Raw genomic sequence first — 10,809 nt, forward strand, 5'->3', positions numbered from 1 at the left:
AATGCTCATCTAGATCGAAACTGGCAAAGGTGGGGATTGAACTTAGGATCCCCGAGTTCTGCAGCACGAGACCCCTCCATCTGTCAGCAAAAAATAAGGTTTTTGCAGTGGCCTGTCTCTGTGAAGGAAAATTAGAGGGATGGTGTTTTACAGGTGTTAAGTGAGTTGATGCGAGGAAGAAATATGTAATGGATCATTAAGTAATTTAATTTAATGGCAGTATTTTGTGTGCAAATTAAAAAGATGAGGTTAACGAATTTGGGTTAAGGTGATTCAGTAAAAAATCGCAGTTGATATTCAGCAGTATGTATGTCCATTTCTTTTCTGTGTTTCCATTCCTAACGTTCTCGCTGAACTTTTCTTGCGTGTGTTGAATAATTTGAATACACAGTGAATTAGTTACTCTAGAGATAACAGGGACCACAAGAAAAAAATTTTTTTTCATGGGCTCACTACTGCTTAGAACACATTCATAAAGAATAAAAGGTGTATCGCCTTTTCTTCATCATAGTGTTGATCAGGCTCAAATTTCTTTTCCTCATCAACTCCTCATTTTTTTATCCGGAACAGATGGTCATCTCTTATGGATTGTACAAAAAATAATTGTGGAAAAAGAAAGCTGCATGTACTTTGACAAGGTGACAATGAGTAGCATAATTTCCTTTTTACAGCAATGCAAGAACCCGTGGGATCAACGAAGCGGGTCCCCTCAAGCACCTGGTCTGGCTTTGGCTTCTCAAAGTCCATGCCAGAGTCTGTGATCAAGGAGAAGTTCCAAACATGCGGGCTTGGTGCTTCGGCTGGTACTCATGCCCCAAAGCTGGAGGATCCCAAGGTGCGTTCATGCTCACCCAGTCGTTCTGTGCTAAGCCCTATGGAAATTCCTTTTGTTCACTTACCGCATCGGAGTTCAGTAATTTTCGAGATGAGTTCTAGTTAATAAGGGGGCACACTGGCTAGAGTTTAAACTTCTGAACTACTCAAGTGAGCGGAATGAAACTTGCAGGGGTGTTTTAACTTCAGACGTAGGTGTACAGTGCAAACTTTCAGCTCTCCAAGACAACTTTACATACCTGCATAAGATCTGTTGCTCCTTGTTGAGAAATCTGATATGCGAATGAAGCTATTAAGCATAATTTTAACTCCTTAAGTATAATGTGGGGGATCTGGGACTTCACTCTATCTAGTTTTTGTAACTCAAATGTAAATATTTCCGGAAGAGTGATTACCTCAAAATGGAGATGCATATCTGTCCGATGTCAATTATTGAAAACATAGTTCTTTTTCAATGAGGACTTAAAAATGTAAAATAAAGTAGATAGCTCGATAGCCCAGTAAATTTCAGTTCAGAAACATCTTGATTGTGGTATCAGAATACTTTTACCTTTGAGCAAAAGATTCCTTCGTATGAAATTCGCAGCAAAAACGAACTGAGAAAAATGCATTCAAACATTGAACACCTTTACTTCGTTACTGCCTCACAATGTGTTCAATATATTTTATATCAATGGAACTATTTGGCGCAAAGTTCTGAAATTTAGTGTAAGGGTGTATAATTAGTTTCTAAAACCAAAAACCTCAGAATTGAAGACTTGTTACAGAAAGAATAAACAGAAAGGACGGACAAGGACGGACTTTTTGCATTGCTGCAAAAGGGAAATTATGCTACTCGTTTTCACCTTGTCAAAGTACATGCAGCTTGCTTTTTTCCACAATTATTTTTTGTACAATCCATAAGAGATGACCATCTGTTCCGGATAAAAAATGAGGAGTTGATGAGGAAAAGAAATTGGAGCCTGATCCATCCTTTGTTTATTCTTTCTGTAACTAGTCGTCAAAACCAATGCACTCACGTTCAACTGTCTCAAAATTGAAAAATGTTTTCCAAAAAATTTTGAAACTTAAAGGGCAATTCCGCTTCTTTTCCAGTAGTGCAAAACTATACAGTTCTCTTTGTTATCATCTACTAAACCCCCATGGCAAATATTACGACGAAATTCCGCCTAGAAGTTCATTAAAATCGCTGTCAAAGTTTGACAAGCACGCATCCGCTGGTTTTGGATGAGACGTGCGGGCCAGACAACACTGCCCGGCTGCATTTCCGTTTCCTCCAAATTCCTTCTCCCAGCATGTCCGTGACGTCATCAAGCGTGTGCAGCTTCTTTTTTTTTTTTTTTCAATTCTGCTTTCTTTCCCGGCGCTCGACTATTGATACTACTGATAAGCCGATCGCCTCGTTGAGCGCGGCTTGTGTTACATCGCATACTTTTTTGAACACCAAGTAAAAGGAGGAGAGGGAAGCTGCTTTTGTAAGAATTTTGAGTGACAGGTTAATCTTCTATAATCTTCTGGGAAGAGAATAGCGACGCCTGTGCTAATCCAGGAGGCACAAAGGAGGATCCTGATAAGGGGAGCTCCTTCTTCTCCTTGTATATCACATGGGTGTACATGCTTAGTGATGCCGAATATACAATGTTGTCCGGCTTTGCCACCGTTTCGGTTTCGGTTTGTGACCATGGCTAGAGTAAAATAACACAAAAAATATTTTATTTTTCGCGAAACAAAGGATTGGGGATTGTTTTTGAGTGCTTCAAAAAGCAAAATCGGCCACTATCTCAAAATTTTTGAAATTAAGCGGAGTTGCCCTTTAAACCCATGTCCCCCCCCCCCCCCCCCCCCCCCTTAAATGGATTTGGGGTATTAGTTTTTCTGCCATTTTATTTCTAAGTCTTCCACTGGTGCAGCATTTTTTTATAATCTCCTTGTAGATTTTACTCATTAACTTAATTATGATACTTTTTTGTAACTTCCACAATTTCATTGTATTGAGGATAAACTCTTTTTGCAGGCATGTCTGTCCATGGACCAAACCAGTCCTAGCAAGGTGTGGTCCAGCCAAGGGGATAGCTGCCTGGGAGCCACTGGAGGTACAAGCAACTGTGATGCAGTGAATAACCACGGTATGAAAACACTAGTGCAGTCTCCTCTTTGCTTTGTTACGATTGTGGCAGCAACTTAGCTTGTAATTTCACAGGCAAAGCTGGATGTGAACGCCAAGGGTTAGCTGCTTTGTTAGATTCGTTTTTCACTGCCATAAAAGTTGCTGCAACCAAACTAATATAGCCCTACATAGACGCACATAATGTAAGGTTAAGGCCTGCATTAGATAGGACAGCTGCATTTACCAGTTCATTAAATTCACAAGTTTCCACTGTTTGACCTTATATTATGATAACCGCTGCTGATGCATGTAGTAGTCTAGTTCAATGCGCTCCAACTCAACAGCCCGAGAGAATACTGGACAAACCCATCAACCTCGAAGGGCTCTAATATAATCTGGGGCATAGAATTTCATGTATGCAAGTAAAGGGAATCGACTCTAGGCATGACTCTCCACTGGTTGTATTCATTCTCTCAAGCAACTGCTTGCACTGCATGTAGTTGCCTGTTCTGTGTGCAAAGGGACCACCTTGTCCATTTCAGAGAGCGCCTTCAGCTTCAGCAACTTTTTTGACGCGGTTGGGGCTCGCCCCTTGGGCCACGACCAGCTTTTCCACGACATTCCTCACTTGTTCAACCACCTGAGCCTGGGCAAGTATGTGGACATCTTCCTGCAGAACGAGGTACGTGCTACTTCAATAGCAACCTTCAATCCTTCAGATAGCCAAATTGTTCAAGTTTGCCCATATAGCACTGAAATATTGCTTTTCCTGCAGATACCCAGACAGTTCAGGTACTGTTTGTAGTGCTGAAATGCTGCTTTTCTTTGCCACCCTTCTAGATTGATCTGCAAACATTCCTGGTCATGACTGACTCTGACCTCCAGCAGCTCTGTATTCCCTATGGTGCGAGGAAAAAAATGCTGCTTGCCATATCTGGTGGGTTTCCTTGTTCATCTCGCCTTCCCTCCCATTCTTTAGTTGCTCTCTTTTCCTGAAGAACCTGCAGGCAAAAGTCTGCCATGGTTGCATAGCCACATGCTCCAGCCTTGAACCTTTATGAAGTGCAGCTGCTGGCATGGAAATGAGTTTTGATGGGGAATCGGAAACTTCAAAATGCGCCCAAATTGAGTGCTTTTTAGAAATGCCTTAAAATGCTCGGCATGCCATATATATTTTTTTGTCAAGTGTGCCAAGTTAATGGTTTTTGATGTTGGCCAGTTTCCAATCGACACCATACCTATAAATTAACTAGTTTAAAAGGTAATTACTCAAAAGTATTGGAGCAACCAGTTGTACCATAAGTTGATGATTTTTCTAAATAGACCCTCTGGCAGAAACTAATAGGACATTTTTGTGTGCGATGCATACTTCTTGCAGCAGCGATTTGGCCTGCGTATTACATGTTACGGCAAAGCATTGCATCTAAAGTTTAGAAATAGTGTTAAAAATTGTGTTTTTTGAGCCAACGACCATACGATGTGTGGAAACATGAGCAACAAAATGGCATGTTAGCTATGTAGAAAGGTTAAACAGATATCAAAACATTATTTAATCTTGAAATAATACTAAGTTAATAGTGATAACAGAATACTTATTTATTGGCATTCTTTTATTAGTTTGATGCCACTACATCACCTGGGAGGGATAGTTTCGATTTCAAACGTACCCGGCCTTCTATTGTTTAGTAACCAGAGTACACATGCTGCTTGTCCCGCTACGGCTCGCCTTTGTTACGGAATGTTGTGGAACCTCGTTGTGGATTAGGATTATAATAAAACGAAGTGAAGCAAAAAGAATCCTAGGAGAATTTGAACCCATAACTTTGTGAAGCCAGTAGCACGTGACCTGTCGGCACATCCGTTTTGGGCCATTATTTTTGTGGGTGTAGCCGTACAGCTTTGTACCATACTTTCCGGACTATAAGTCGTACCCTTGTACAAGTCGCACATTCGTATATTGAGCCGCTTTCGTGGAAAAGTTGGACCTCTTTGCAGCAAAAGGACATAAAACTCGCAAAATGAGAAGGTAGTCGGCTTTATTTGAGTGAACACATGCCGGGCGAGCTAAAGTTTTAATGATCTAGACACTTGTGAACCAAGCTTTAGACCACTACACCTAGCCGAGGCAGAGCCAAGAGACGACGCGAGCATCGATGCTCAGGCAGAAAGATAAACCTTGACATGCATTTTTTTTTTTTTGGTACTTCTAAAAGATTGGATAGGCACAATCCCTTCTACATGTAGCAGCATGGCTGGAGCATGGCAGAAAAAGTTAATCTAACGGAAACTAAGACTTGAAAAAATATTCTGCAATGAGTGCATACCAGCCAGCCCACTTCCCTTTCAGTGTTACTGGACTGAAGCAAGACTACGGTACCATGGCTGAATTAGGCAACGTCGATAACATGCTGTAAAAGCTTTCACTGTCTTGCCTATCCACGTTGAGCTGCTTTACGAACACCGTAAAATTTCTCTTTCAGAGTTGGTTATGAAAAGTGTAGAAGAGTGCAGCAACAGCAGTGCCTCCTGGAGGGGCACTGCTGTTGCCAAAAATATTTCATTATGACAAGGCTATTAGAAGTCATGCCACCAAAAATAAAACCAGAGATAACTATGCCACTAGAATCCATTCTTCCTCTATATTTACTAAATTTGCTTTGTAAACAGCATACTGGGTTCCCCCCAGTATGCTGAGCAGTATACCGGAACCCAGCAAACTGGGTTCCGAGGAACACAGGGGTTCCGCGAGCTGGGGTCATGGGTTCCGTGAACAACCAAATTGCAACACCCCTCCCCCCCCCCCCCCATGCCGGAAGCTGCGCGGCAGGACCATGCAAAGCGCCTTCATCTCACTTTGTACCGACATCGCGATTGATATGGTGGGAATATATGGGAAGCAACACAAGCAAAATTGCCTACAATTGTGCATCTGTTGCTTCTCGGTTGGCAAATATAGGGGGGGGTAGGGTTCCGCGGCAGTTTTTGAGGCTTCCTGGGGTTCCGCGAGACCAAAAAGTTTGAGAACCTCTGGTTTACAGGAAACACATACCCGAATTGAACTACGATTGGTTATATAGTAAAATGGGTTGTACTGCATATGCAGTGTGCATGTAATCGACGCTTGGAGTATGTTTTGATTTAGTAATTGGAAACAACTGTCTGTGCATAGGACTCACAAATTATTGTATTTGTTTCACGCAAAAGGTAATTTTAGATTCATATTTACTCCATCTGGGAAACAGCATTGAACCGCATACTCAGTTTATGCAATTGCCACCAAACCTGTTGCCACTACAAAGTTTCTCAAGGTTATGCGCCTTTGGAGAGTAGTCATAGTGCGTGCCCGCCCAGTCTAGCACAGGAACATTAGAACATGTGCGGCGACTATTGGCCATACAGACACATGCGCAGAAACACAAAAACGAGAAACTGATCTGCAAGAATGACACACCACACCACACCACACACACACCTACCCACCAAGAACAGTAGCTATAAATGCGCACCAATGGGTACAACAGGTTGGATAACAAAATTGGGTCTAATACGGCCAAAAGGAAGTTTCAATAAAGTCAATTGTAAAGAATAACAGGGAGCCAGCTAAGCCACAGGATCGGGAGCGAACTTGGAATCAACGGGCTTTTATTTAAATATTGTCAAATTCAATTGTTTTTTGTTTTTAATGTATAATAGCTTTATTGTTATCGACAAAAGTGGGAAGCATAGAGTAAAAGGATGAATGATTGGATGGATAGATGGTAGCTGGAGCACCCTTTATAACGGGCGGTAGCTTGTGCCACCTAACCAGAATCAATGAGGGCTTTGCGGACCCCAGCGGGTCCACGGAACCCTATTCGAGAACCCCTCCCCTATTAGCTTAAATGTTGCTGTATAGTTTCTTTCGATAGACAGCAGTTGGTCTGCCCATGCAATGTCTGAAACTTGCGCTCCTTCCCTCTAGACCTCAACTCCCAGAAATCCGGGCTTTCGAGAAGCTTCCAGGCGGCTCCCGGCGCGGAGCGTCGTACTTCTGGCACCTCTCCGCCAAGGACCCTTGTTGATCCCTGCTGGTGATTGGGGCCATTCTTGGTCATTGGGTCCATCCCTGCTGACTGGGCCAACTGCCTCAAGAGCTGCAGCCAACTTAATTTATCTGACAGCACACCCCTTTTAACTTATAACCTAAATGAATACCAAAGATCTGGTTTCCTAGTCCCGTAGGTAGATTAGAAAAAAAAAAAAAGCATGTAGGCAAAGTGTTTGTACAGAACTCTATGTTCCGCAGTTAAAGCGCAGGTAATTATTAGACACTACACTAATTACCAGTCAAGAGATTGTGTTAAATTGTTTGTTTTTGTGTTCTCTTACCTTCAGAAAGGCTTTTTGTTTGTTCGTTTTTGCTTGAAAAACCCCATTAACCTGGGAAAACCAAATGTATTTTTTCTGGTGGAGGCAGCTTAGTTTGTTATTTTTTTAAGGGGTTTTGTGCAATAATGGGTCTCGTGTATGTTTTGACATGTACGTACGACTGTTCAGCGAAGAAACCCGAGCTGTGTGCTACTTCTAGTATTTTTTTTTATGGATTTGCGCTCGAATGTTTTGAGAGTACAACAGGCCCCTACCCTGTTCAAACTGACTGCCTCGGTAGTACCTGCAGGTTCCCTCAAGTCTAGCAGAGGCCTTTGTTTTTAGCTCTATATAATGCTCCCGTTTCCCAGTTGGCACGTTACAAGTCCCCAGCGTTCGTATTTATTTAGGAACAGTTTTTTTCTTTGGAAACTGACAATTAACCGCTAAGCTTAAGCAACGAGGTTTTATATTCCAACAGCACCGATCTCCCTCGCGCTCCTGAACTTTTTCTGCGGCTTTGCCGCACCGTTTTTGTCGGGTAGGACAGCTGCAGGAAAGAGTCCCATTATGCTCAGCCCGCACGCACGCACTACTGTGTAGTTGCGACTTTTATGCTCCGTACAACCTTTTTAAGAGACTGGACTTGCCATTTTTACACCTTGGGAAGCATTTACAGTGGTGATATTTACCCTTTTTTTTTCTTTTTGTGTTCATTAATGTGTTCTTTTTGAACCTAAAATAGGTTCAACTTTGAGTGCCAAAAGTTGTATTACGTGACAAGCCGTGGTCTGCAGCATGTTTCTCTCGCAGTGTTTTTATATAATTTTTCGTACTGCCGCGTTTGAGAAATTTTTTTTTTTCTATAGGCTTGCCAGGCTATCTAGTCGAACAAAGTTTGTATATTTTTGTATTTTCATACAGTTTAATTCTAAAATAAACAGTTTTATAATTACGTTGTGTTCGTTATGTGCATGAACAAAGGTGTTGACACCATTTGTTTTCCCAATTTCGGTGAATGCACAAATGACAAGTGTATGAAAACTTACATCTTTGTTTAGGTGATACAGACCACATAGCCCTTCATGGCACTACATGCACCTAGATGTAAGCTGAACTGGATGATGTCCATAACGATTCAGTGGACTTGGTGATGAAGCAATCAAATACTGGGTCAGTTTAGAGCGCTGGAGGAAGTTCTTTCACCATGTGAAAAGGTTAAATTGCAATGTCGCGATAATGGGCCTATGTATTTACCAGCATACAGCATCTGCCATCTACTAATATCTGGTGGAGGCAAAGTTTCTAAACTGCTCCACGAACTACCGTCGCTCAAATAGAAATTGGACATAAAATTGCTGTGCTTGTTTGTGTACTGATACTAGTATACATAATGTACAACAGTTTGCATGAAGCCATTGGCGCATCCTTGCATTTTGCTCTTGCAGTGAATTGATGAGCACCATTTTCCCACTTTTAGATTATTGCCCCGAAATGAGCACTTCCTGCCATAAACTCTGGATGACGTCCTTTTGCTTCTATGGGAGAATTAACAAGGCGACCATTAGTTTCTGCTCAGTCGTGCTCTGTAATTTCATTGCGGTTTTGTTCTATGACTACTGATAATCCCCTCCCTCCTTTGCCCTCAAGGGTACATTAAATATACAGGGTGTTTTAATGCGCAAGCATAACTGTCCCATGGAGCGAGCCGATGTCATCAGCTTTGAAACTGCGCCAAACGGCACCTTAAAACCTTCTCCAAGTGAAGCCAGCTCCCAGCTATGAAACCATGCGAAAAGCCTAGCCAAATGGCCCCTAGTTTCCCCGATCCCAAAAGAGCGGAGTAAAGTTGATGGATTTCGGCTTTGGTCCCATTGCGCTGGTGCGCGTCGACGAGGCTCCCATTAGTCGCTGCACGTCTTTCTCAATGACCGCCACCCCATGGCACTGCGTGTCAGCAAGGCAACGGCTCCACTGCTCAACGCCTAAGGTCAGCACACGCGCTCGACCGTAGACGGAAGTACGCCGCAGACGAAAAGGGAGTGGAAGAGTGGTTGCATGCTTTTGCATCCACAACTAAGAAGTGCTTAGGTGTACCTCGATCTTTTTTTCTTTAGGCCATAGATTTGTCTTCAGGAAGCCATAAAGCTACATGGCCAGAGGGACACAATATAGGGGGATAATTGTCAGAATAAGTTTGATAAACGACTCTGTTCATTAGCTTTTATTAGTGCAAATAAACCTATGCTAACAACTAGAACTTGACAGTGTCATTGGAAACCACTAAATCGGTAAACTTCAGAAAGATTTGGATCGCATGAAACTCGTGGTGGTGCACTAAGGTAGCCACATGTGCAATAGGCTCGAAGCTGTTGGCACAGAAACGCAAGCCAAGTGTGCGGTAGTAGTATATCATCCGCATTTTTGCTCCACTAACCTTCCACCTGTTGCCTGGTTGTTAACTTTAATGCAGCACTGTGCTCCAAATCTTGCTAAAAGTCTAGTTTTTGATGATGCTTGGCAGGTTTCTGATTGAAACAGTGTTTATTTTCACTAATTAAAAAGCTGAACACTGTGGCTAATTATCCAACTTATTGCAACTATTAGCCTCCTATATTATGCCCCCTGGTCATACAACTCGTACAAGACAGAATAAAAGCAATTTGCTGCTTTTCAGCACAGACCCTCCAAAGTTCAACACGTGCACCAACAAGCGGATGCCGCGGACGAAAACCTCTTGCTGCTAACTCCGAAGCCAAAGATGCTCCGCCCAGAACTGCTGGGAGTGATTCGAAGAAATTAAAATTGCTTGGTGCCAAGCCCTTTGAGCATGGCGGATGTGGAATGCACTGAAAGCATACTCTTTGCATGTTTCCGCTGTCGCACAAGCTGGGTGGGGGAATGCGCTGTCATGCTGCAACAACACACCAAAGGTCGGCAAACCACGGCACAGCCCTTTGAGCTGACCAGACTCCAAATGTTCTCGAGTAGGTCACCATACAACCTGCTGTTGACACTGAATGCTCTGGGGATGTCATGTTTGGCTATCAGTTCTTTATGGTCCCAGAAGACCAAGAGCATGGCCCTGCCCGGAACTTTGGTATTTAATAACAAAAAGTGCCTTTCTTTTTTTTTTTTTTGCTTGCTTGGTTTCTGGCTGGGCATGGTGGATTCAACATTCATCCCCAGCGACAATGTGTTGAAGAATATCATTGCTCTCAGCTTCATAGTGTCAAAGTAGCATCTTGCACACATCCATGGTGCACCCCTTACTGTCTGGTAAAAGTTGTCTTGGAACCCACCTGGCAGACACTTATCATACTGCAGAATATCATGAATCATGTGGTGCACCGTGCCACGACTAATAGTAATATCCAATTCTTCAGCTATTCCGTTGATACGGACACAGCCATTTATGTGTACAAGCCACTCAACTTCCAATATTGTGTGCGTCGTCGTCAAAATGTGAGCCCAGCTGGAGTGAGGTGCATCAGTCGGACTTGACTCTACGCCTTTAAATT

The 10,809-nt window shown here is 42.7% G+C and overlaps 1 protein-coding gene across 2 annotated transcripts in view; it reads left to right on the forward strand.

Moving 5' to 3' along the window:
• The window catches only part of LOC8040541 (protein bicaudal C homolog 1-A), a 35,116-nt gene extending 26,873 nt beyond the window's left edge, over positions 1 to 8,243 (forward strand). For both annotated transcript variants that reach the window (XM_042292466.1, XM_042292467.1), the window contains exons 16-20: positions 672 to 835; positions 2,849 to 2,960; positions 3,484 to 3,623; positions 3,782 to 3,878; positions 6,903 to 8,243. In XM_042292466.1, the coding sequence (XP_042148400.1) occupies positions 672 to 835; positions 2,849 to 2,960; positions 3,484 to 3,623; positions 3,782 to 3,878; positions 6,903 to 7,015 (626 nt within the window). In that variant the 3' untranslated portion in view covers positions 7,016 to 8,243. The remainder of the gene's footprint in view (positions 1 to 671; positions 836 to 2,848; positions 2,961 to 3,483; positions 3,624 to 3,781; positions 3,879 to 6,902) is intronic.
• The last annotated feature ends 2,566 nt before the right edge of the window (positions 8,244 to 10,809 follow it).

Source organism: Ixodes scapularis, unplaced genomic scaffold, assembly GCF_016920785.2.
Source record: "Ixodes scapularis isolate PalLabHiFi unplaced genomic scaffold, ASM1692078v2 PGA_scaffold3__209_contigs__length_174095766, whole genome shotgun sequence".
NCBI classification, from domain to species: domain Eukaryota; kingdom Metazoa; phylum Arthropoda; class Arachnida; order Ixodida; family Ixodidae; genus Ixodes; species Ixodes scapularis.